Source organism: Notamacropus eugenii, chromosome 1 (genome assembly GCF_028372415.1).
Source record: "Notamacropus eugenii isolate mMacEug1 chromosome 1, mMacEug1.pri_v2, whole genome shotgun sequence".
NCBI lineage: Eukaryota > Metazoa > Chordata > Mammalia > Diprotodontia > Macropodidae > Notamacropus > Notamacropus eugenii.
The window spans coordinates 155,001,434-155,029,122 of record NC_092872.1 but is presented as its reverse complement, the minus strand read 5'-3'; the positions used below and the strand labels follow the sequence as shown (position 1 = coordinate 155,029,122).

At 39.3% G+C, this 27,689-nt stretch overlaps 1 protein-coding gene across 1 annotated transcript in view; it reads left to right on the top strand.

Moving 5' to 3' along the window:
- The window catches only part of MEF2A (myocyte enhancer factor 2A), a 200,799-nt gene that overhangs the window by 31,165 nt on the left and 141,945 nt on the right, over positions 1–27,689 (top strand). The window contains exon 2 of the mRNA XM_072617018.1: positions 26,086–26,206. Coding sequence (XP_072473119.1) covers positions 26,086–26,206 — 121 coding nt within the window. The remainder of the gene's footprint in view (positions 1–26,085; positions 26,207–27,689) is intronic.

The following is a 27,689-nucleotide window of genomic DNA, read 5'->3' as shown; positions in this document are numbered from 1 at the left end:
CTTTAGCTGAACTTCCAACTGAAGAAAAGGTTTTGAGGGCCTTTAGGCTCCTTTCATGTGGCAAAGCACCTGGTGCTGATTCTATTGCAGCTGAGATTTACAAGGTAGGGGGACCATTGCTCATACAAAAGCTGACTGAAGTTTTCCAGTTTATATGGCAAGAGGAGGTTATTGCCCAGGAGTTCAAAGATGCCTCCTTTGTCCATCTCTATAAAGGTAAAGGGGATAGATTGTCCTGTGACAATCACGGCGGGGTTTCTCTCTTAGTCATTGCTGGCAAGATTCTAGCTAGAATCCTCCGTAATACCTTGATCCTTCACCTGGAAGATGGGCATATACCTGAGAGCCAGTGTGGCTTCAGAAAGGACTGAAGAACAGTCAATATGGTGTTTCTTGCCTGACAACTCCAGGAGAAATGCCAGGAGCAGAACAGAGGTCTGTACACAACGTTTGTAGATCTGGCCAAAGCCTTTGACACTGTTAAGTCGTGAGGGTTTATGGAAAATTACGTCAGAATTTGATTGCCCCGAGATTCATCAATAGTGTATGTCAACTTCATGATGGCATGTTTGCCCAGGTTCTGGATAATGGACGAAGCTCTCATGCCTTCCCAGTCACCAATGGAGTGAAACAGTATGGTGTGCTTGCTCCCATGCTTTTTAGCATGATGTTTTCAGCCATGTTGACAAATGCTTTCAATGAGGATGAACATGACGTCAAGGTCAGCTACTGTGCTGATGGTAAGTTCTTCAATTTGAAAAGGCTACAAGCCAAGACCAAAGTGGTGGGAGTGGTCATGCATGATTTTCTGTTTGCCTACAATTGCGCACTCAGTGCAGCCTCTGAAACTGAGATACAACAAAGTATGGATCTCTGCTACCTGTGCTAGTTTTGGGCTAATAATTAACAGCAACAAAACATAGGTGCTCCATCATCCACCACCATACCATCCATATGTGGAACCACTGGTTACAACAAATGGAGAAGTTTGCTGTGGGTAAGTTCACGTACCTTGGTAGTATACTTTCCAGGGATATGCACATTGACAATGAGGTGGGTGCACACATTGCCAGAGCTAGCTCAGTATTTGGGAGGCTCTGAAGAAAAGTTTGGGAGAGGAAAGGTATTAGATTGACTACCAAACTGAAGGTCTATAAAGCTATTGTGCTGATCTCGTTGTTGCATGCCAGCGAAACACAGACAGTCTACCAGCCCCATGCCAGGAAACTGAATCACTTCCATTTGAACCGTCTTAGGAAGATTCTGAGGACCACTTGGCAGGATAAGGTGCTAGGCACTGAAGTCCCTGCTCAAACTAAACTGCTAAGCATTCAGGCTTTGCTTCAGAGAGCACAGCTCTGATGGGTTGGCCATGTTGTTCGAATGCAAAATATATGGTTGCTAAAAAGACTATTTTATGGAGAACTTCCATCGGGCAGGCAGTCATGTGGTCAGAAGAAGTGATACAAGGACACTCTCAAGGTCTCAAGAACTTTGGATTTGACTGTGCAACATGGGAGACATTGGCACAGGACTGTTCAGCATGGCGTGCCCACATGAGGAAAGGTGCTGTGCTCTTTGAGCAGAACACAAAGGAAATGTAGGATGTACATATTTGGAGTAACCACTCCAAATGTTCACATGGTAATATGGGCCTGGAATCAGGAAGACCTGAGTTCATCTGTAGCTTTAGACAGTTGCTAGCTGGACAAGTCACTGATCTCAGTTTCCTTATCTCTAAAATTTGGATAATAATAGCACTTAACTCACAAGGTGGTTGTCAGAATCAAATAGGATAATATTTGCAAAGTTCTTAACATAGTCCCTAACACATAGCGGGCACTACATCAAAGTTAGCCAGTAATAATAATGATAATAAATAATTTTCCATTCATTAATAATAAACTTATAATTTTAATTATATATGCACAGGGCATACAGCTTGAGAATCAGGAGCTGAATAGATGTCAAAATGAAAATTCACATTTCAAGAGAAACTTAAAATATTTAGGTGTACATATTTTTAGATTTTTAAAATTTCTTTGAAAAATAAAGCTTTTTTCAGGAAAGTGCTATTATCCTCACATAAAAAATTCTTTGAAGATTTTTGAGAACTCAGGGCTCCAAAACTATTGTGATTATGACAAAAGAACATATTTAAATGTAAGAGGAAAATAACTGACATTTACGTAGTATCTTTGAAAATAAATTGTTATTCATATATTTTACTTTTATATTTCCTTTATTTCTCAAATGTTATACATACATCATCTCATTTGATCCTCACCAGATCCTTGTGAACTAGGTGCTACAGGTAATTTTATTGGTCTGGACTTGTGCTTTCATTGGTAGAGGGAACTGACCTTGCCATGCTAAATGACTTCCCCATTTTTGTATAACCAGTATGAATCATAAGCAGTAATTGAACCCAGGTATTCTAACTCGAGGGCAGGCTATTTAATATATCACTTTGCTTCTCACTTCTGACTCCATCTTGCAGAGAAGGAAATTGAGGCTTAACCAAGATACTGAGTTAACAGACATAGCCCTAATTTTGACTAATACAAATAAAATTGGTTATTTCCCTGCTTCAATGTCTTTTACATTCTTTACATTTTTCTTTTGGGGTTTTCACATAATATTTAATTTACATACGAAAGTTCTTGTTGGTTAGTTCCAATAGTTTGGTGGATTGAAAAGATGCCTTTAAATACTTAAAGTATTATCAGGTTGTATAACAATATTTTATGCTTTTGAAATGTAATTTAAATTGAGTGAATGAATAAAGCATTTATTAAGCACTTGAAATGGACAAACCATGCTAAGCCCTGAGGATACACAAATAGAAAGGTAAGACAGTCCTTGCTTTTAAGGAGTTAGGTTCTGGATTGGTTAAAAAAGGGAAGGATACAAAAGGGGAGACATCACTGAACATTTCATTACTTATGACACATTATCTTTCTTATAAAGATGTCAACTTGTACTAGAACTCATGTTGACTTTAAGCAATAAAAGTATTTCAAAAAATTCTAAATTAAATAATAGTATATTTTTGGGATCCACAAGGCTTTCTAATCAAAAGAAGTACATATGTTCTCTATTAGTACTCTGGTTGTTGATTTTCATTTTTTTTTTTCAGTTTTCTTCTACTTTGTACAGAATTCTGTCTTAGATGTTAGGGGAAACAAAAAGTTGAGACAATATACTGCCCTTGCTTTGAAGGAATTTGCATTCCAATAGATAAGATAGCCAAATTGATAACAGTAGCAGATATTATGTAAGTACCGTTTTAGAAAACTGCAAAGCAAAGGATCATATGTGGTTTTGGGGAAGGTTGTTACTAGGGGCTTCAGGGGTGCCTTTCTAGAAGAGGAAGCCCACAGAAAATAGCTTCTATTTTCCTGAACAAAGTATGAGGTGAAGCTTTCTCTTTTGATGGTAGGGAGGGTTCATTGGGAGGCTCTAGAGATGAGATCATTTATAATAACCCCTATAGATAATGAAATGAAAATGTACTAGAGAGGAATAAAGGATTGCCTTGCTATTGTGAGGGCTCAGTTAATATTAGAAAAAACAAATTCATCAGCTTGCTTTGAGTTTCATTAGCAGCTCTGATGACTTCCGGATCCATATGTGCAGCCCTAGTTTTATTTGTAAATGTCATCATCTACCTGTTGCATATTTCAAACTGGATGTCTCATAGGCATTTTCAACTTAATATGTCCCCAAAAGATTTCATTATGTTCCCCCCTCTTCCCATTTATTTTTATTCCAGACTTTCCTGTTTCTGTCTAAGAAACCTCCATCTTTCTAGTCACACAGTAGGTTTGCCAGCTTGGAGTTGTTTTTAACTCCTCACTCTTTCATACTGAGTATGTCAAGCTGTTGCCAAGTCTTGTTGATTTTACCACTACATCATCTCAAGTCTGTGCCCTTCTCTTGACTCATACAGAAATACACGCTCTTCAGTTCCTCATTGTCACTTGTAATATTGAAAAACCTTTTTTAATTGGTCTTCCTAATCTTCCATGTAGCTGAAAAAGTAATTTTCTTAAATCATAAGTCTGATCATGTTGACTAACTTCACTGGTTGTTTCCTCTAAGATAAAACTAAAACTTCTCTTTGGCATGTCAGGCCCTTCATAACCTAGCTCCAACGTACCTTTCCAAGCTTCCTCTAAATGCAGTTTTTGGTTCAGAAAAACTAACTATTTTTCACATAGGATATTTCATTTCCTGCCTCTTTACCTCCTTTTTCACTACATGGAGTTTGTGTCTGGAATACATTCCTCCCTCAGCTCCATCTCTTACAATCTTTGGTTTTCTTCAACGCTTAGTTAATGTGCTACTTTCTATATGAGACTTTTTCTAATGTCCTCAGTTACTGATACCTTTACCATCATAATGTAAAGAGAGAGGAGAAGTAGAGGGGATGAGGGAAGGAAAGTTAGGGAAAATTCTTTCACTTAGCAGGGGTGTCTTAGCAGGTGTCTACAAATGAGAAGTTGTTGAGGTTTAGAAACCATAATGTTGAGGTTTGGGGTGCTCAGGACCCCAAAATACTGACACTCTGGGTCCTGTCGAATGAATTCCGACTCAAGCCTTCTTCTAGCCAAAGTAAAACAAAGCTTATTAAAGGTTTGCCATATTGGGTTGACTCTTAAGGAGCCTCACCATTTGTGATGCTTGTGTGTTCGTCCTTCGTTACCAAAGAAGACCATGCCATTGGAGAAATGATGATATCACTTGTACTTAACTTTTGAGTGAGGGAGGGCTGTGCAGGTCACCAGCCTCACTTCTCCTCCAGAGCCATCTGAATCCAGTGACCAGATATTCATCAGGATGACTGGAGATGACCCAGGATAAGGCAGTTGGGGTTAAATGACTTGTGCAAGGTCACACAGCTAGTGAGTGTCAAGTGTCTGAGGTGAGATTTGAACTCAGGTCCTCCTGACTCCTGCACTGCTGCTCTATCCACTGTACCACCTGGTTGCTGCTGTGATGCTTGTGTTGACTAGCGGGCCAGATAGAATCTCCGTTAGACAGTCTGAGCCGGATTGAATCTGAACATCTACAGGGAAATGGAATTTATATACAGAAAGACCATAGGAAAGATCTGGGGGTGGTCTTGTAGTCTGGGAGGAGGGTCTAAGGAGGCTCTTGATGAGACTGGATTAACTAGTGATGTAATCAAGGGTGGAATACAGCTGGAGACAATTGGGAGGGCTTAGGTGTGAAGCAGGTCGGGCAATCTAGAGGTGACAGAGATGGAGGGCCCGCTAGGGTAAGGGTAACAGATTTGAGTATGAAAGGGAAGATTCAAGAGGAATTCAAGGAGGTTCCCAGAGTCTGAACCTTATCAGAGTGCCTGGGAGCTGCTAACAGTTGAACTTTATTCTTATCTGAACTGGTAAGAAGAGGGGAAAATATACACAAACAGTTGGATACAGGAATCCATTTTAATCCACAGAGAAATAAAAGGTAAAGGGTAGAAAAGCAAAAGGGGGAGTTAGGATGATAGACTCTTATTGTGGCTTTTTCATTAATTCATTAGCACTTTTATAATTGAGTATCATATGGTATGAAGTGGATCTGATCCCATTTCTAAAATATATTGTTATCAAATGCTCATCAACCCTGCAGTAATCGGAGGAAAGACCATTTGATTTATTCTTAATGTTGAAGTCCTTATGCTATTTTTAGATCCAATTTCACATTGCCTCCCATTCCCTTCTTTAAAACAGTTGCTAATGATGGGTGTGTTGGCACATACGTTGGGGGACTCAGATGGAAAGGTTGTGGTTGCCCACCTTCTAATCAGGCAAGCCTGAACTTACAGAGACCCAAGCCTTCTCAACTCCCACTCTGATCTTGGCATTAGCTAAGGTCTGGTTCCATGTCTCTAGGATAGGCTGATCTGAGCCACCCCTTTTCACTTTCAGAATCGGATGGGTTCAACTTTGTTCATTTGTTTGGGGTTTGCCAACCTTCCCCTATCTATACCTATAGTGAGTGGAATTTGTGTGCTCTGTGTGTATGTGTGTATGCATACATGCTTCCTTTAAAAGTCCAGCTTCATACTGTGTACCTCCTCTTTCCTTCCTGCTCCCTGACAAGAAAAGTCGAGTGCCAAATAACTCCCTTTTAGTTTTATGGAGTTCACATTTATTTGAAATGTATATTATAAGAGGTTTTTCTCCCAGTCTTTCCTTTTATTATAGATTGTTATGTTTTCTTGTACAAAATTCTTATGCATTTATTTCACTTCCTGTAACTTCTTTGTTGAATGGCTGAGAATTTCCCTAACTCAATGGGATTAGATTCAGTAATCTATTATCTCCTTGTTTTTATTCATAAATATAGCATGCATTTGGAATGTATTGGGAAATACTTGGTGTGCTATTTATCCTCATTGTCCATCTCCACCCCTCCCCACTTCAATTTTCCTTTATTGGTAACAGGTGCCCTTTTTTGTGATACAGAGATTCAGCTCTATTTGAAGGTTACTTAATGTGTTCTTTGAAATTTTCTTATTTCTGTCTAGCGACAACTAGGTGGTACAGTGGGATAGAGCACCAGTGGGTTCAAATCTCACCTCAGACACTTGACGCTCACTAGCTGTGTGACCGTGGGCAAGTCACTTAACCCCTGTTGCCTCATCGTGGGTCATCTCGAATCATCTTGATGAAGATCTGGTCACTAGATTTAGATGGCTTTGGAGGAGAAGTGAGGTTGGTGATCTGCACAGCCCTCCCTCGCTCAAAGTCAAATGCAAGTTATGTCATTATTTTTCTGATGGCATGGTCTTCTTTGGCAACGAAGGATGAACACACACAGATTAAGGAGGGATTAATGGAGCAAAACAGACTCTAAGGAATATTCACGTTCCTCTTGAGATGGCAAGGAAAGGAAATTAGAAGGGGGATCCCATCAACTGGGGAATGACTGAACAAGTAAGAGTATATAAATGTGATGAAATATTTTGCTCTAAGAAATGATGAAGGGAGATAGTTACAGAGAAACCCGAAAGGCTTACATGAGTTGATGCAGAGTGAGGTGAACAGAACCAGCAGAACAATTTATACAGTGGCAACAATATGTTGAAAACAAATAGCTATGAAAGAATTCAGAACTCTCACCAACAGTGAGTACAGAGGACTAGCGATGCAATATGCTATCCACCTCCTGATCAAGAGTGAAAGACTCAGGGTAGAATGGGGCATGGTTTGGGTTGTATTTCCCCTTGGTAATATGTGTTCCTAATTCTCATATGAGCACATACTTATCCTATACACATATTTTACTCTCACTTATTAAAAGTATGTGTGTTGGAGGGAGTGAAGCTATGTGGGAAAGTTATTGGATATTGAAGAGCACATCTCTGCATAAATACATTGAATTTTTTTCAGTAAGAAGAAAAGATCAAATCCATGTCAAGAAGAGGTAGATTAAGAAAATGACCTTCTTCCAAGTGACAGAGAATACAATTGAACATATAAGTCATGCAGATAAGCCCTTCAGTACTGAATCAGCGTGTGATTGTGATCTGTATTATCACTTGATTCAGGCTTAGAAGCATAAGTGTTACCGTTTCCTTAGGCAACTGGGTGACCCCCACTCCAATTCCATTAATACCAAACTTATTTTGGACTCCCAAACCACCTTAGCCATTGCAGCTCAGAACTAAAAGTCAAGAGATTATGATCAAGCCTTAGCTTTCTTGGTAGTAGGAATTTTAGGTATTGGCCACTACATCTGGAGAACTTGAATATTTCGTAAGAGTCTTCCTCAATTTAATTTTTGCCATTTCTCTTAAGGCAGTCTTCTCCTGATTGGCTTTTTGGGCCTCTTTTACCGTTTGACCTAGTCTTTTTTAAGGCCTTATTTTTGAAAGTATTTTTTTGTGTCTCCTTTACCAAGCTGTTGGACTTGTTTTTCATAATTTTCTTGCATCACTATCATTTTTTTTATATTCTTGTTAAATACATTTTCACCTTAGTTATGTTTCATAGAAGAATTAAAACGAATGAATGAAACCATAAAGCGAAACATAACACAAGAGAAAATGGTCTGCTTCATTCTGCGATCCAATTCCATAGTTCTTTCTCTGCTTGTGGAAGGCGTTTTGCCTCAAGAGTCCATTGGGAATTTTTTAGGTGCTTGCATTGCTGTGAAGGACTAAATCTACCAGAAAAATTCATTGCACACTGTGGTTGTTGCTGTGTACAAAGCTCTCCTGGTTCTACGCCTTTCACTCAGTCCTTCCAGGCCTCTCTGAAGTCTTCCTGTTCATCATTTCTTATAGCACAATAGCATTCCATTACATTGACATACCACATCTTATTCAACCATTCCCCAATTGATAAATGGTCAAAGAATATGAACATCACTATCATTTTCTTCCCAGTTTTTCCTTTACTTCTCTTACTTGAGTTTCAAAATCCTTTTTGAGCTCTTCTGTGGCCTGAAACTAATTCATATTTTTCTTAGAGGCTTTGGGTGTAGGAGCTTTGACTTTGTTGTCTTCTGTGTGTTTTGATCTGCCTTGTCACCATAGTAACTTTCTACAGTCAGAGTTTTTTCCCCCACTATTTGCTCCTTTTCCCACTCTATTACTTGACTTTTAACTCTTTGTTAAAGTTGGACTCTGCTTCCAGGGTGGAGGGTTCACTGGCCCAGCCTTGAGGTTTTTTTGTGCAGCTGTTTTCAGATACTTCTAGGGACCTGTAAATTTTCAGTTCTTCCAAGGTATCGTATGATCTAAGGAGAAATGTTTACTGCTCTCCTGGCCTATACTTGAGTCTGTGAGTGATGACCACAGGCACTCTTTTATGCCCTGGAACTGTGAGGAGGTTTCCTCTTCCACTTTGGCCACAGGCTCCCCTTCATCCTGAGACTGCCACTGAGGACTGAGATCCTGATCCCAGTCTGGACAAAGCAACAGAGTCCTGCCTCAGTGCTAGCAAAAGGCCCCTTTGATCCCCTGACTAGTTGTTTTACCTCTTACCATCTGTGTGCTGAGAGCTCAGGAAGCAGCTGCTGCTGCTTCAGTCACTCCTAAGGCCTGCTTCTGGTTTGACACCGAGCATTCTAATTGCCCCTATCACTAAGCTGCCCTCCCTTCTAACATCCCTCCCTTCCCTTCTCCCCATGTTCTCTTTTGTCCTGTACGGCAAGATAACTTTCTACACCCCATTACCTGTATTTCTATTTCCTAGTTAAAAGAACAATACTCAACAGTTGTTCCTGAAATTTTGAGGTCCAACTTCTCCCCATCCCTCCCTCCCCACCCATTCCCTTTGGGAAGGCAGGCAATTCAGTATAGGCCATATCTGTGCAGTTTTGCAAATGACTTCCATAATAGTTGTGTTGTGTAAGACTAACTATAATTCCCTCCATCCTATCCTGCCCCCCCATTGCTTCTCTTCTCTCTTTTGATCCTATCCCTCCCCAAGAGTGTTGACTTGAAATTGCTCCCTCCTACCACTGCCCTCCCTTCCATCATCCCCACACCCTGCGTATACCCTTCTCCCCCTCTTTCCTGTATTGTAAGATAGGTTTTCATACCAAAATGAGTGTGCATTTTATTCCTTCCTTTAGTGGAATGTGATGAGAGTAAGCTTCATGTTTTTTCTCTCACCTCCCCTTTTTTCCCTCCACTGAAAAGTCTTTTACTTGCCTCTTTTATGAGAGAGTATTTGCCCCATTCCATTTCTCTCTTCCTCCTCTCAATATATTTCTCTCTCACCGCTTAATTTAATTTTTTAAAGATATGATCCCATCCTATTCAATTCACCCTGTGCTCTGTCTCTGTCTCTTTCTGTCTCTCTCTCTCTCTCTCTCTTTGTGTATGTGTGTAATCCCACCAACTACCCAGATACTGAAAAAAGTTTCAAGAGTTACAAATATTGTTTTTCCATGTAGGAATGTAAATACCTTTTCAGAAAGCTTCTCTTGATTCTTGTGTCTGAAGGTCAAATTTTCTTTTCAGCTCTAGTCGTTTCATCAAGAATGCTTGAAAGTCCCCAATTTCATTGAAAGACCATTTTTTCCCCTGAAGTATTATACTCAGTTTTGCTGGGTAGGTGATTCTTGGTTTTAGTCCTAGTTCCTTTGACTTCTGGAATATCCTGTTCCACACCCTATGATCCCTTAATGTAGAAGCTGCTAGATCTTGTGTTATCCTGATTGTATTCCCACAATACTTGACTTGTTTCTTTCTAGCTGCTTGCAATATTTTCTCCTTGACCAGGGAACTCTGGAATTTGGCCACAATGTTCCTAGGAGTTTCTCTTTTTGGATCTCTTTCAGGCGATGATTGGTGGATTCCTTGAATACTTATTTTGCCCTCTGGTTCTAGAATCTCAGGGCAGTTTTCCTTGATAATTTCATGAAAGATGATGTCTAGGCTCTTTTTTTTTGATCATGGCTTTCAGGTAGTCCCATAATTTTTAAATTGTCTCTCCTGGATCTATTTTCCAGGTCAGTTGTTTTTCCAATGAGATATTTCACATTATCTTCCATTTTTTATTCTTTTGGTTTTGTTTTGTGATTTCTTGGTTTCTCATAAAGTCATTAACCTCCATCTGTTCCATTCTAATTTTGAAAGAACTATTTTCTTCAGTGAGCTTTTGGACCTCCTTTTCCATTTGGCTAATTCTGCTTTTGAAAGCATTCTTCTCCTCATTGGCTTTTTGAACCTCTTTTGCCATTTGAGTTAGCCTATTTTTCAAGGTGTTACTTTCTTCAGCATTATTTTGGGTCTCCTTTAGCAAGGTGTTGACCTGCTTTTCATGCTTTTCTTTCATCTCTCTCATTTCTCTTCCCAGTTTTTCTCCACCTCTCTAAGTTGATTTTCAAAATCCTTTTTGAGCTCTTCCATGGCCTGAGCCCACTGAATATTTATTTTGGATGTTTGGGATACAGAAGCCTTAATTTCTTTGTCTTTCCCTGATGGTAATCATTGTTCTTCCTCATCTGAAAGGATGGGAGGAGATTTCTGTTCACCAAGAAAGTAACCTTCTATGGTCTTATTTTTTTTCCCTTTTCTGGGCATTTTCCCAACAAGTTACTTGACTTTTGAGTCCTTTGTCAAGAGTAGGGTATACTCTGGGAATCTGTGAGATCTCAGTTCCTCCAAGGTGGACTGGTCTGGACACAGAGAGGGATTTTTGTGCCCATAATCTTAGCAGCTACCTCTCCACAGCCACCTGGCCTCCAGTTCCCAAGTCAGCACTGATTTTCAGATAAGCTGGATGGGCAGGGCCCCCATTCAGTGTGAGACAAAGACCAGCTCAGCCAGGGCCTCCACCCAGGGCTGAGGTAAGACTCAGCTTTTCAGTACCCCCAGGGGTTTTGTCGCTCCAACAGTGGAGGGTCTGATGGGCTGCTGTGCAGGCTGTGTGGCCGCTGCCTGCTGCTGGAGCTATGGGAAGGCCCTTCTCCCTTCCTGGTCAGCTGATAAAACCCCATCACTGACCTTTGGCACCTGTGGGTTGAGTGATCTGAGGACCTGCTGCTGCAATTGGAGATTCTGCCCCTGAGGTGTCCTCCTCCCAGTCTCCTTGCTCTGCGCCTTGGGGCCAAGGCTGGGCTGGGCTTCGCTCCACCTCTAGCACAGCCAATGTTTCCATGGGCCTTTCAGGTCACAGTGGGCTGGAAATCTTCTCCACTCTGTTGTTCTCCACTTCTGCTGCTCCAAAATTTGTTGAGAGTCCCTCTCTACAGGTATTTTATGGGCTGTGGGGAGGACCCTGCTTAAGTGTGTTTTTCTAGTCAGCCATCTTGACTCTGCCCCCTCTACCCTTTCTTTAAGCACATCTGGGACTGTCTCTATGTGGTGACTGCACTGTCCTTGAAAGTGATAAGTTAGTTTAAAGAAATCTTTTTCTGTAATTATTCTGTTAGTCTTCCCGTTTTAGCCCTTCAGTGCTCACAGAATAACTTTACTTAGTTGGATCTCTCATCATAAGCTTCTTATAAACTATTTTTGCCCTATACTCTTTCTATTTTATGTTGATAACTTCCACAATCTTCCAATATCTTTATTAATAAGTCTTTTGCAAATAAGTTCACATTTTAAACTGGTATTGTCCTTGGCTGCCATTTCTTTCCTCTTGACCTAGGTACTTTTTTAAGGCACTATGAGTTTTTGCTCTAATAGTTAATTAATATCAAATAAACTTATGTATGAAGTTAATGTGGTTGAAGTGTACCTTTTTCCCCTGTCCATATTCTGTTTTTTTTTTTTTATCAATAACTTGTTTAAACAGGTCAGGATTGAGTTGTTTTAATTGCATGCCTTATCTTTTTCTCATTTTTATTCTGTTAGCTTTGTATTAATTTTGAACTGTGTCCTAAAAATTTTATGGCCTGATATTCAGGAGTAACTCCCACGTTAGTAACAAGTAATTCCTGTCAAAATGTAATCAGTTTTACTTTTTTGGACGTCTTGGAGATAATCCCCATGTTTACTGCCTTACCTGTGAACTATGCCAGTTAATATTTTTTTTTTTGGAGGCAGTTGGGGATAAGTTATTTGCCCAGGATCACAATGCTAGTAAGTATCTGCGGTTGCATTTTAACTTAGGTCTTTCTGACTCTGGGGCTCATGTTGTATCTATGGGGCCACCTACCACCCCCAGTGGATACTTTTTTTTTTAATTTTGCCTTCTATTTCTAAAAGATCTGGGCAGTTTTATGATTTCTTGAGATATGTCTACACTTTTTTTTTGGTCATGGCTTTCTTAAAAACATGTTCAGAACGGAACTTATCATCTTTTCCCCCAAAACCCCCCTTCTTGCTAACCTCCCTGTCGTTGTCACGGGCACCATTGTACTGCCAGTCACCCAGACTCCTAACCTGGATGTCATCCTCAACCCTGCACTCTTATCTTACCTTCTCTCCTCCATATATAATTTGTTATTGAGCTGTCACTTTACCTCTTGCAGCGTATCTTTTGCGTGGCCACTTGGTCTCTTTACCCCATATCTTTCCCCACTCCTACTACGCAGGTATGAAAGTGATCTTGCTCAAATACAGATTTGGCTTGTCACTATTCCTTTCACTCCTTTGGCTTCCTGTCATCTCCGGGATAAAATATAAAATCCTCTTTTTTTGGCTTTTAAATCCCTTCATAATATGTCTCCTTACCACCTTTCAGTATTCGTATTTTCCTCCACATGCACCATGATCAGTGACACTGTCCTACTTACTGTTCCTGACACTCCATCTTTAAAATGTGGTCATTATTGCTTTCTGTTCCCCATGCCTGGAATTCTCTCTCCTCATCTCCGCCTCCTGGTTTCCTTCAAGTCCCAGTTAAAACTCTAGCTTCTGCAGGAAACTAGTCCTCATTCCCTCAATGCTAGTGCCTTGCTCTTGAGAAGAACTTCAGTTGATTCTTTATGTACAGGCAGCTGGGTGGCGAAGTAGACAGAGTGTTGAGCTTGGAGTCAGGAAGACTCATCTTCCTGCGTTCAAATTTGGCTTCACTTACTAGTTGTGTGACTCCGAGCAAGTCACTTAATCCTGTTTGCCACAGTTCCTCATCTGTAAAATGAATTAGAGAAGGAAGTGACCAACCATTCCAGTATCTCTGCCAAGAAAACCCCAAATGAGGTTGTGAAGAATTGGACGTGACTGAAAAACAGTTCAACGACATGATTATTTCAGTTTTCTTTGAAGAAAAAGAAAGAAATTTCAGTAGTCAGCAATGTGAGGAGCATAAGCCCAGCCATTGGGGGTTGAGTACGTGGCGAGGAAAACGAAGGCAACAAAAGTAGATAGATATTCTTTATAAAATTTCCACAGTTAAAGGGAGAAAAGAGAAACAAAGATGTAATTTTGCCTTATCAGTGAGTATATCACTCAGGAAGCATTTATTATGTATTTACTGTGTGACAGACTGAGGTACTGAGGATACAAACATAGTAAATTAAGTAATTCTTCCTGGCAAGTAATGTTTATAGCTTATATGTTCTATATCTGTTTGAGCTAGATTACTTTCCATACTGTGCCTGTACTTAGTCTGTTCCCTATGCATGGAAGACCTTCTCTTCCATATCTCTACAAGATCATACTTACGGAGTCCTAGCTTAATCTCACGTTGTCTTTTCCTTATTTAGTGTTCACCTGTCCTCAAGTTAAGAGGGATATCTATTTTAGTTGATCTCATATCACACTTGCTACTTAGAATTCTAATGTTAGTTGTATTTATTAGTGTAAATAGCTTTTCTCTCTTTTCTGTATTGGAATCTTTTAATACCTTAAGCATTGGTACGATGTCTTTATTTTTTCATCTCCAGTGCTTTTTATGTCATACACAGTGGGCATTTAATGAGTGATTGAATTAGAATCATTACTTTGGAGATCCTTTTTTAAAAAACTAACACTCAGTTTCACTTTGGTAAATTTATTTTTTAAATGTAGGTGTCAGATCATTGTCATAATTTGTCTTTGTGTTCCCAGTGTATTCCTAGATCCATTAGATTGTGAGCTTTTTTGAGTGCAGGAATTGTCTTTTGCCTCTTTTTGTATTGCCAACACTTACTACAGTGTATAACAACACATAGGAAGTCCTTAATAAGTTCATTGATTGATAGTACCTAGAACTATTTCCTGCACTCTGTAGGTATCTATTAAATATTTGAATTGATTAAAGATATAATATGTTTGCTGTGGCAGATAATAAGAGCCCCTCTGGTTCTGACATAAAGTGATTTTCTCAGAGTTGTATTGATAAATCGAAGAACCAAGATTTGAATTTAAGTCCTGGACTCCTTTAAATCCTGTGCTCCCTTCATTCTTCTGTGTTATCTGAAGAGAAATCCTAAAATGCATTTTAGTTCATTGTGGTGAAAGGGAACGTACTATATAATGCAAAGAGAATTGGTCTGGAAACTAGAAGACCTGGGTTTTAGTTTCACATTTGACGTTTTAGAGAAGTCACTTTTTTTCTGGAGTTCACTTCGCTTATCACTAAAAATGAAGGGTTTGGACTAGATTTTTGCAATTCCTTGAAAGCTCTGACATACAATAATTCTATGGAATTTTTAATGGTTTGGCATCATCTAAAGTAGTTTCCTAATCAGAATAATACATGCCAGTGGAAAAGGCTTTTTTAGATGAGTTATGACTCCACAAGAAACTTAGGGAACAAATATGCCTTTTTCCACAGCACACTGCATTGATTATTGCAGTCAATTTTATGTGTTCTAGAAACATACTTTTTACTTATTTGTATGTCACATGCTTGAATTTCCTGTAAATTCCTCATTGTTTATTGTTACATTAAAATTTAGATTTGTGAGGTTCTAATCTAGTGAGGTTTTGCTAATCACCAAAGTTCAGGAGAGAGGGTCTGCTATACTCATTAGCAAATTTCAAAGAAGGTAGGTGTAGAGAGGGAGGAAATATGCTAAGTGATTCTGGTTGAGTCATAAGTTGGACCTAAAGTTAAAGTAGGATGCAATCCACTCTAGTATCTCTGCCAAGAAAACCCCAAATGGGGTCACAGAGAGTTGGACACAGCTGAAAAATGACTGAACGATGATGATTAGCAGTCAGGCTTAGTTGAAAATTTGAAATTAGGCAACATTGGTGACCTGTGAGCATTTTCTGATTTTTTCCTGCTGCAGAATGGAATGAAATAAGAAGTTACAGGTTTGTAACCATATGTGAAAGGTAGCAAGCAAGAATGTTGGATACCCCTCTAGGACTAATTTACTTTTTGGATTTTCCAGGTCTCTTATGCCTGCTTTTGGATCATACTTGTGTTTATTTAATGTAAGAAGTTCCCATTGAGCAACTCCCTCTACCAGTGTGCCACCTGCGCAGCAACTTCTCTTCTTACAGAGTTGCTTGAGTCACCAAGAAGTTAAGGAACCCACCTAGGATTACATAATCAGCATGCATTCAAGATGGAACTTGAACTCAGGTCTTCTTGACTTTGAGGCCATCTCTCTATCCACTATACCACTCTGCCTCTCATTACTCATTAGTTCCTTGAATTAATATACAGAAGACTAGAATGTGGTACTCATATCTCTGGGGTTTTTTGTGTGCTTGAAATTTTTATAATACAATTTGGGAGAAGTTTTGTATCTTGGCCAAGTTTGTGATGTGTAGAACACTATCCATGAGGTTCCTGATACCCTTTAATAACCACAGAAAATTGAAATTTGGTGTTAGTGACTTTAAAAATAAATTTATATTAAGGACACTGACTTTTTTCCAGCATTATATTGGACATCGAATAAGTGATGATAAAATATTTTCACAAAAATTTTTTTCCCAAATACTTAGATAATGTCTCTCCTTAGATATTTAAAAGGTGTATGATCTTGAGCAGGTCACTTACATATCTGAGCTTTCACTTTACTTATCTTTATAAGGTCCATTTCCAGCTCTTAGACTATGTCATATTGTTAATACAAATGTAAACACAAAGTAGCTTTCACTTCCCAATCCCTGTTTCCAAACCATTCGGTCCACACTCTTATCATTATTTTCATTTTTCTCCCTTGGAAAATTTGGGCTTGAGCTCTAATAGGTGAGTTGTCACTTTATGTAACTGAACCTTTTAACCCAGAGCCAGGTCTCCACCGCATTTCCCAGCCATTTCCAAACCATGTTCCTTTTATGACTGTATGTCCAGGCATACATTCCCATGCCATTCTTTCCCTCCCACCCCTCATTTTCCTTTTAAGTGATATCTTCCTTCTTTTATTGGAATGTAAGTTTGTATTTGTATCCCCAGGGCTCAGTAAATTCTGTCAGTCTTATATCTCATAAGTGCTTACCAACCTTGTAAAAGGGTCCTTGATAAATTTTTAACATGTATTTTAAAATTCCAACAATGAGCATCTTTTGCATAGCATATACAGCCCATTTTTTTTCAGCTTCAGTTATCTTGCTTCCCTGCCACCGATAGAAGATGAGAAGCTCAAAAATATCCAAGAAACTTGTACATATGATCACATAGAATGCTTTTGAGACATGTGAGGTTTGTTTGACTTCTCAAGTCCTTTGAATATGGTTGATTATTTTTATCGGCTAAAGAGTTTTACCTGCATGAGCTTATTGCTACATGACAATATTATCTCTTTGCATGTATTGAGGTAGTTGGAAATATATATTATATTACTGGCCTTTAATGGCTGACTACTTGCTATTTTGCTGACTTGGGCTATTTGTTTTTGGTCTTGACTTGGGATTTTGTTGTTCTGAGCACTTCCATCAAAGAAGGTCCCTATACCAACCAGTTTTCATCTTTTGGTCTTTATAGCATTGCTTTTTGCACCAAGAAGTGGGAACTGAACCCAGATCTTCCCAGCTCTGCCTCTGGCTCATCCACTGTATCATACTGCCTCTCACTACCCTGTCTATCATGATTTAGTTTTTCAAAGAACACGAGATTAGTAGATAAGTATACAGTATCCCAATTGAATTATAAAAATGCACCACTTTGTTTCATAAAGTCGAGGGTATAAACATACAAATCATAAATAACAGCATTTATGGGCATAAGTTGTGAACACATAAGTGAAGAACTATCGACATTCAGTTGGTGGTTTTATTTTATTTTTATGTTCTACCATACATAATGATAAAACTTAAGAACTCATCTGGACATAGACTAGAAGTTGATTTTCAAATTGATTTTCTTAAAAAGTTGTGCAATTTGAATAGGATTTAGTGTCCTCTGAAAATTATTTTCTTTTTGTATCACTGGTCTTTTAAATAACTGAAAATTTAACTTTTTTTAAAAATATTTTTAGCAAAGTAAATCAACTCACTCTCAACAGTAAAAGATTAAAACCCAGTATTAATCTTGCAAAAGGGAGTCTTTAATTTCTTTTTGACTTAATACTACTCAAATTTTTTGATGCTTATTTAAAACATAACTAGCACATGTGCCTTGTTATTGGTAAGCTTTTTAAACTTTAACTGTAAAACTAATGAAAAGCTCTCAATTGTAGTACTGGCTCAAATGGAAATTTTTTTTAAAAAAATTGTAAAATAGAATTGTCACAGCAAATTTGGCCAGGAATTCAGTGCATAGTGGTGTGAATACCAACTATATTAATGATAAGTGAATTCTTCTTGCCTATTTGGGACCTTTCACAGATTGGGGAACTATACATGTAGGTAAGGGTTAATATGTAATCCCTGTGTCTTTGACCATATAATAAAGGAGGGTATCATTTTTCACAGTATGTTTGGTTCTTCTCTCCATTAGTATGAGTGATGAATAGATTTCATTTTTTAATTAGAATTTTCAATTAATGAATTGCTAATTAATTTATGGAATTATGAAATGGAGCAGGCACACCCACTGCTTGCTGAGAAAGACCACAGTGGCAGCAGGGGAGTGATGCTTCAGGCACACTTGGATAAGGCACAAAGGCTTCAAGGGTGAACAGCACAGAAAGTAGAGATGAGTGGCAAAAAGGAGTGGGGTTCAGAGGCAGACTATGTGGGAATGGGAGTGGTGGAGGAAGGGAGGCAGAGGTGGGAACGCAAGCAGGGAAGGGGGAAGCAGAAGACATCATTCCTGAAACCTTGGGGTCACTTGGCAGCATGGACATACGTGATGGAATTTTTTATCCGGTTTTGGTGGGATGATGGAACTTAAATGATCTGTGCCATCTTGGGGTTGGTAGCCATTGGTTAGTTAACATCTGTACTATCTCAAAGTTAATAGCAACATTTTGTATTCTTTTGATCTTAGTGTGAATGTCTGGAGCTTATCTGAGGTTTACATATCACGTGACCACAAGGCCTAGATGGCTTCCTCTGATTTAGCACTTAGTTTCAGGATATGCTTTTTGGTTACCGTATGATACAGTTTGTAAATTATGCTCCATTTAAGAGAGTTTATATGTGACTTCTGGGTTCCCCTTTGCAATTTTACTGCTATTGTTACTTTATACTAGCTACTTTATTTACTCATTTCTTAAAGCACAATGGTATTCCCTCATAATCATATACGATAACTTATTCAGCCACTTTTCAATTGATGGACATTCCCTCAATTTCCAGTTCTTTGCCACCACTAAAAGAGCTGCTACAAATATTTTATTTACACATAAATCCTTTTCCATTTTTGTTTTTTATCTCTTTGGGATACAGACCTAGTAGTGATATTACTTGGTGAAGTGGTATTCATGATTTAATAGCGCTGCTGGGCCTAGCTCTCAGTTACTCTCCTGAATGGTTGAATTAGTATACAACTTCACCAATAGTATGCTAGTATTGTAATTTACCCACATCCCCTCCAACTTTGGTCTTTTTTCTTTTTTATCATATTAGCCAATCTGACAAATGTGAGGTGGTAGCTCAGAGTTGTTTTAATTTGCATTTCTCTAGTCAAAAGTGATTTAGAGCATTTTTTTCATATGACTAGATAGCTTTGACTAATTTATCTAAAAACTACCTCTTCATATCTTTTGACCATTTATCGGTTGAAGAATGGCTCTTATTTCTATAAATTTCATTCAGTTTTCTATATTTGCGAAATGAAGTCTTTGTCAGAGAAACACGTTGTAAAAAAATTTTTTCACAGTAATAATTGCCAACTATGTATTTCCCTCCACCATGTTTTCCTCTTGTTTATCCTACTCTGTCTCTCTCCTTTACCCTGTTCCATTCTCAAAAGTGCTTTACTTCTCACTTTACCTTCCCCAAACTGCCCTCCCTTCTATCAGTTCTCCCCCTCCCCCTTCACTTATCACCTTATCAACATTTATATGGTAAGATAGATTTATACGCCCCGCCGAGTGGGTATATTATTCTCTCTTTGAGCCAGTTCTGATGAGAGTGAGGTTCATGCGCTCCCCTCCCTGCTTCCTCCGTTATAAAATCTCTTTCAGGCCTCTCTTATATCAAATGATTTGTCTCATTTTACCTCTCCCTTTCCTCTTCTCCCAGGGCATTCTTTCTTTTCCTTTAATTTTCTTTTTTTTTTAGATAATCTTGCCATCCCATTCAACTCATGCCTCTGCTTTCTGTCTGTGTATACTTGTAACTGCCCTAACAATGAGAAAGTTTTTAGGAATTAGAAACATAATTTCCCCTCAGAAATATGAACAGTTTAACTTTATCAGATCGCTGATGATTTCTCCTTCCTGTTTGCCTTTTTATGCTGCTTTGGCATCTTGTATTTGAAAGTCATATTTTCTGCTCCCCTTTGGTCTTTTCATTAGGAATGCTTGAAAATCCTCTGTTTCATTGAATATCTATTTTTTTTTCTCCTAGAGGATTATACTAAGTTTACTTAGTAGGTGATTCTTAATTGTAATCCTAGCTCCTTTGCTCTCTGGAATATCATATTCCAAACCCTCTGCTCTTTAAATGTAGAAGCTGTTAAATCTTGTATTATCTTGTGTCTCCACAGTATTTGAATTATATCTTTTTGGCTACTTGCCGTATTTTCTCCTTGATCTGGGACGTCTGGAATTTGGTTATAATATTCCTAGGAAATTTCATTTTGGGATTTCTTTCAGGAGGTAATCGGTGGATTTTTTCAATTTCTATTTTATCTTCTGGTTCTAGAATATCAGGGCAGTTTTCCTTGATAATTTCTTGAAAGAAAATGTCTAAGTTTTTTTTTTGATCATGACTTTCAGTTAATGCATTCTTAAATCATCTCTCCTGAATCTATTTTCTAGGTCAGTTGTTTTTCCAATGAAATATTTCCCATTTTCTTCTATTTTTTCATTCTTTTGATTTTGATTATTTCTTGTTGTCTCATAACGTCATTAACTTCCACTTGCCCAGTTGTGACTTATAAAGAATTGTTTTCTTCATTGAGGTTTTGTACCTCCTTTTTCCATTTGGTCAGTTCTCCTTTTTTAAGTGAAATTTTGTATATCTTTTTCCTTTCAGCCAATTCTACTTTTCAGAATATTCTTCCCTTCCTTGGATTTTTGTGCCCTTTTTACCTTTTGACCTGTTGTGTTTTTTAAGGTATTGTTTTCATGAGTATTTTTTTGTGCCTCCTTTACCAAGCTGTTGACTCTTTTTTTCATGATTTTCTTGTATCACTCTCATTTCAATTCCCAATTTTTCCTCTCCCTTTCTTACTTGACTTTTAAAATGCTTTTTGAGCTTTTCCATGGCCCGAGACTAATTCACGTTTTTCTTGGAAGCTTTGAATGTAGGAGCTTCGACTTTGTTGTCTTTTTCTGTGTGTGTGTTTTGATCTTCTTTGCCACCATAGAAATTTTCTGTGGTCAGAATTTTTTTCCCATTGTTTGCTCATTTTCTCGCCTACTACTTGACTTTTAACTCTATGCTAGAGTGTGCCTCAGTTTCCTAAGTGGAGGATACACTGTCTCAAGCTTGAGGTTTTTTGTGCAATTGTTTTCAGAGGTAATTCTGGGGGCCTGTAAGTTTTTGGCTCTTTTAAGGTGATATGGTCTAGAGAGAGGTATGTTTACTATTCTTCTGTACTGTGCACTGGTTTGTGAGGACCACAACCACTCTTTTCAACCCTGGAACTATGACCAGGTCTCTGCTCCCCTGTGGCAGCAAGCTCTACTGTGCTATTTTTCCCTCTCATACTGATTGTAAAACCCAGTACTGCAACCCATAAACAAGCATAGGCAACGCAATGAAGTCCTGTCCCTGGTGCCAGCAAAGGAATCTCCTGTAAGTCTTCTGATATGTTGTCCGGTCCCCTTAACCATCTGTGGGCCGCAAGGTCGGAAATTGGCACTACTACCACCAATTCAGTGAGCTGCTGACATGACCAGTGCTAGACTGTGCTTCTACCTCACCTTGGTGCAATAGACCTTTCCTGCCAACCTTCTAAGTTGTCTTAGGCTGGAAAGTTGTTTTACTGTGTCTTTTTGTGGGTTCTGCTGCTCTAGAATTTGCTTAGAGTCATTATTAAAAGGTATGTGGAGTGGTTTGGAGAAGAAGAAAAAATGCCTTTACTCTGCCATTTGGATTTTGCCCTCTTAAAAAGATACAATTTTAACACAATTAAAATCTGCTTTTTTACTTCCTTGTCCCACTCCCTGTACAATTGAAAAAGAAATAATCCATGTAATAAATATACATAGTGAAGTGAAACAGATTCCCACTTTGGCCGTGTGTGTATGTGTGTGTGCATATATGTCTCATCTGCTTTCTGCATCCATCATCTTTCGGGAAGTGGGTGTTATGTTTCAAGATGAGTCCTAGGGCTTGTGATTGGTTATTGTATTGATTAGAGTTCTTAAGTCTTTCAAAAAATTTCAAACACTGTTTTTATAATACCATTGTTATTATATAATTTGTTTTCCTAGTTTTGCTCACTTATTCTGCATTAGCTCTTCATACAGGCCTGGCCCCTTCATTTCTTAGAGCATAGTAGTATTCTATAACAATTCCATCCTAGAATCACTTCAGCCATTTCTTCAGTTAATTAATGGGTGCTCCCTCAGTTTCCAGTTCTTCACTACCACAAAAAAGTGCTACTACAGATATTTTTGTACATATGAATCCTTTTCCTCCCTTTGATTTCTTTGGGGTTATAGACACCAAAATAGTGGTTTTGTTAAGCCAGAGATAGCTTGGTAATTCTTTTTAGGCATAGTTTCAACTTGCTGGACTATGAAAAAGAGTTGTCTTTTATGAATTTTCCTGTTGGTTTTTTTTTTACCTTATGTTGGAATTCTGACTGTTTTATAGTTCTCTGCTTTAAAACTTATGTATATTGAGATAAGAAATAATTCTTATCATAAAGGTCCTTTATTTAGATACAGTAATGTGTTCATAGAGCAACCCTAAAATTTTACTTTTTTTTTTTTAATTTAACTTTTAACATTTATTTTCACACAATTTTGGGTTACAAATTTTCTCCCCTTTTGTCCCCTCCCCCCCCCCAAACCCGAGCTTTCTAATTGCCCCTGTGACCTATCTGCTTTCTCCTCTATCCTCCCTCCCTGCCCTTGTCTCCATCTTCTCTTTTGTCCTGTAGGACCAGATAGCTTTCTTGACCCCTTAACCTGTATTTCTTGTTACCCAGTGGTAAGAACATTACATTTGGTCCTAACACTTTGAGTGTTCTTTAGCTCCCTCCCTCTCCACCCCTTCCCCTTGGAAGACAGGCAATTCCATATAGGCCATATCTGTTTAGTTTTGCAAATGATTTCCATACTAGTTGTGTTGTATAGGACTAACTATATTTCCCTCCATCCTATCCTGTCCCCCATTACTTCTATTTTCTTATGGTCCTTTCCCTCCCCATGAGTGTCGACCTCGTATTACATTCTCCTCCCCTACCCTCCCCTCTATCCTCCCCCCCACCCTGCTTGTGCCCCTGTCCCCCACTCTCCTGTATTATGAGATAGGTTTTCCTATCAGAATGAGTGTGCATTATATTCTTTCCTTTAGTGGAATGTGATGAGAGTAGACCTCGTGTTTTTCTCTTGCCTCCCCTCTTTATCCCACCACTAATAAGTCTTTTGCTTGCCTCTTTTATGAGAGATAATTTGCCCCATATAACTTCTCCCTTTCTCCTCCCAATATTTCTCTCTCACTGCTTGATTTCGTTTTTTTTTTTTTTTAGTATATGATCCCATCCTCTTCAATTCAGTCTGTGCACTCTGTCTCTATGTATGTGTACGTGTGTGCATGTGTGTGTGTGTGTACTCCCACCCAGTGCCCAGATACTGAAATGTTTCAAGAGTTATAAATATTGCCTTTCCATGTAGGAATGTAAACAGTTCAACTTTAGTAGGTCCCTTATGATTTCTCTCTGCTGTTCGCCTTTTCATGGTTCTCTTCATTCTTGTGTTAGAAAGTCAAATTTTCTTTCCAGCTCTGGTCTTTTCATCAGGAAAATTTGAAAGTCTTCTATTTCATTGAAAGACCATTTTTTCTCCTGAAGTGTTATAGTCAGTTTTGCTGGGTAGGTGATTCTTGGCTTCAGTCCTAGTTCCTTTGACTTCTGGAATATCCTATTCCATTCCCTTCTATCCCTCAATGTAGAAGGTTCCAGGTCTTGTACTATCCTGATTGTATTTCCCCAATACTTGAATTGTTTCTTTCTAGCTGCTTGCAATATTTTCTCTTTCACCTGGGAATTCTGGAATTTGGCCACAATGCTCCTAGGAGTTTCTCTTTTTGGATCTCTTTCATGCGGTGTTCTGCGGATTCCTTGAATATTTATTTTGCCTTCTGGTTCTAGAATCTCAGGGCAGTTTTCCTTGATAATTTCATGGAAGATGATGTCTAGGCTCTTCTTTTGATCATGGTTTTCAGGTAGTCCCAGAATTTTTACATTGTCTCTCCTGATTCTATTTTCCAGGTCAGTTGTTTTTCCAATAAGATATTTCACATTATCTTCCATTTTTTGAATCTGCGCGGTATGTTCTGAGATATCTGTCTTTCTCATAAAGTCCTTAGCGTCCATCCATGCCATTCCGGTTTTGAAAGATCTATTTTCTTCAGTGAGCTTTTGAATCTCCTTTTCCATTTGGTTAATTCTGCTTTTGAAAGCATTCTTCTCCTCATTGGCCCCTTGCACCTCCCTTGCCAGCTGAGTTAGGCTAGTTCTCAAGGTGCCAATTTCTTCAAGATTTTTTTGGTTCTCCTTTAGCAGGGAGCTGATCTGCTTTTCATGCTTCTCCCTCATCCCTCTCATTTCCCTTCCCAGTCTTTCCTCCACCTCTCTAACTTGATTTTCAAAATTCCTCTTGAGCTCTTCCATGGCCCGAGCCCATTGGGTGGGCTGGGACACAGAATCCTCGATTTCTGTGTCTTTGCCTGATGGCAAGCATTGTTCCTCCCCATCAGAAAGGAAGGGAGGAAGTGTCTTTTCTCCGAGAAAATACCCTTCAATAGTTTTATTTCTTTTGCCTTTTCTGGGCATTCTCCCCAACCAGTGGCCTGACCTCTGAATGTTCTCCTCACACCCACCTCGCCTCCTGGTCCTCCCAGCCAGAGTTTGGGGACTGAGATTCAAATGCTGCTTCCCGCCTTAGGGCTTTTGGCGGGGGCAGGGCTGCTATTCAGTGTGAGATTAAGTTCAGGTGGTCAGGTAGGGGCAGGGCCACCTCTCAGGCTCTGTTCCCTCAGGGGGTTTATGCACAGACCTTCCACAATGGATCCAGGCTCCCACCTGTTTGGGGAGCCCCTGTCTGCAGCCGCCTCTCAGCTTCTATCTCCTGGGGGGGCCCGAGCCATGGGGGCACCCCACTCCCCTCTCAACCCGCCAAAGACACTCTCTCACCTATCCCCGTCAGTCACCTGTTGGTGGGGGGGGCTGGTGCGGCCGCTGGAGATCCCGTCCCTGAAGCCTGCTCGGATCTGTACCTCTCAGAGCCGCAGCCGCCGCAGGTCCGGGCTGGGCTCCGCGTCTGCAGTGCGACGGACCTTTTGCGAGAGGTTTGCAGGTCCCTCTGTGGGTGGGGGGACCCGCGTGGCCGCTGGAGATCCCGTCCCCGTAGCCCACTCGGATCTCTTCCCCTCGGTGTCGCGGCCGCTGCAGGGCTGCCCTCTGCTCCCCGTCCCGGCGTGAAGGACCCCCCGCGAGAGGTCCGCAGGTCTCTCCGGAGCAGAAATCTCCCTCGCTCCAATATTCCGTGGTCTCTGGGTGCAGAATTCGCCCTGGCTTAGTCCCCTCTGCTGTTCTGTGGGTTATGGGTTCGGAGCTATGTGTATGTGCGTCTTTCTACTCCGCCATCTTGGCTCCGCCCCCTAAAATTTTACTTTTAAAAACACAAAAAGATGACAATGGTAGGGTTCTTAAAATGTGGATTATGAAAAAGAAAGGATTTATATAGAGCTTTTACTGACAGTAGAATTCAAACAGACAATTGACAATTGTATTCAAGTGACATTTATTTAAATAATGCTAAACCACGAAGTTCAGGAAATGTTTCAGATGTCATGTACAAAACATACTAATCTTTTCTTGGGGTAAGACTTTTCAGTGTTATACATACTATAAATACTCAGTTGGCTCAAATTTTTGTTTTTAATGTCATTTAAACAGGCCCTATTTTGGAAAGAAGAAAGTTAAGTTGACTGTCATAAAAAAAAAAAAGAAATAGATAAGTATTAACTCTTAATTTCCCCCTTCTTTTAAGGTGTTGCATTTTAAGAAAGAGTAAGCCACAAGAACTTGCTACAGAGGCTGAACTGAATGTAGTCATTGCTTACCTTTTTGCCGAGTTTTGTTTATTCAGAAGATTCAACACACCAGTTCTGGTAAGAATTTTTCTTGACTAAGTACTATAGAACAAACAGAATAAACTGTTATAACATGTTTGAAAAGGAAGACTCCATAAATGTGAGGGCGATACCTTAGAGTTGTTTTTAATTTTCTTTTGTCTTTCGGTGGTGATTTAGAGCATTTTTTTCAAATGACTAAAGATAGCTTTGATTTCTTCTGAAAACTGCCTGTTTATATCTTTTGACCACTTATCAATTGAAAAGTAATTCTTATTTTTATAAATTTGATACAGTTCCCTGTATATTTGAGATATGAGAAGTTTATCAGAGAAAGTTATTGTAAAAAAATTTTATAATCGTCTCTGGTGCCTTTTTAGAAAAATGTAGTTTCCCGATTATTTCTTTCATTTGTGTCTAATTTTGCTTTTGTGTGGTCTGAGATGGTGATTGCTCTCCCTGCCCTCTTCCCTTTAGCTGAAGCACAATAGACTGTCGTCACTCTTCGTTTCAACTCTTTTGTGTGTGCATGGGCGTGTGCATGCGCGCGTGTGTGTGTGTGTGTGTGTGTGTGTGTGTGTGTGTGTGTGTGTGCAATTCCTTCTACTCCCCATTTTCATTCTGTGGGTTAGGTCATCCCATTACATTCACAGTTATGATCATTAACTTTGTATTTCCCTCCGTCCCATATTCCTCTGCATATCTTTCTCTCTCTTTCATCCTGTCCCTCCTCAAAAGTCTATCTTGCATCCAACTACTGCCTCTTCCAATCTGTACTCCTCTTTATCACTACTATCCCCTGTCCCATACCTCTTGTGCCCTTCCCCTTCTATCTTTCTGTAGCATAAGATAGATTTCTAAATACATGTGTGTGTGTCTGGAACCAGTTGCAGTAAGGGTGAGGTTCAAGCAATGCCTGTTTCACCCTTCCATTTTTCCCTTCACTATAAAAGCTCTTCCATGCACACCTCATTTATGTGAGAAACTCTGCCCCACTCTACTGTTCCCTTCCCCTTTCTCCCAGTGCAGGCCCTCTTTCTCACCCCTACATTCTTTTTGGGGAAATCATCTTAACATAAGCAACTCAAACATGTGCCCTCTCTCTATGCAGACTCCTTCTAACTGCCTTAATAATGATAAAGTTCTTAGGAGGTACATGTACCCTTTTCCCATATAAGAATGTAAACTGTTTAATTGAGTCCCTTAGGATGACTCTTTGTTGATGTTTGCGCTTCCCTTGAGTCTTATGTTTGAATGTCAGATTTTCTATTCAGTTCTGGCCTTTTGTTAGAAGTCCTCTATTTCATTAAATGTTAATTTCTCCCCTAAAGGATTACACTGTTTTGCTTGGTGGTTATTCTTGTTGTAATCCTATCTCCTTTGCCTTCTGGAATATCATATTCCAAACCCTCTGGTCCTTTAATGTGGAAGCTGCTAAATCTTGTGTGATCCTGACACACAATCCTGTGTGATTTCTGGCTGCTTCTAATATTTTCTCTTTGACCTGGGAGCTCTAGAAGTT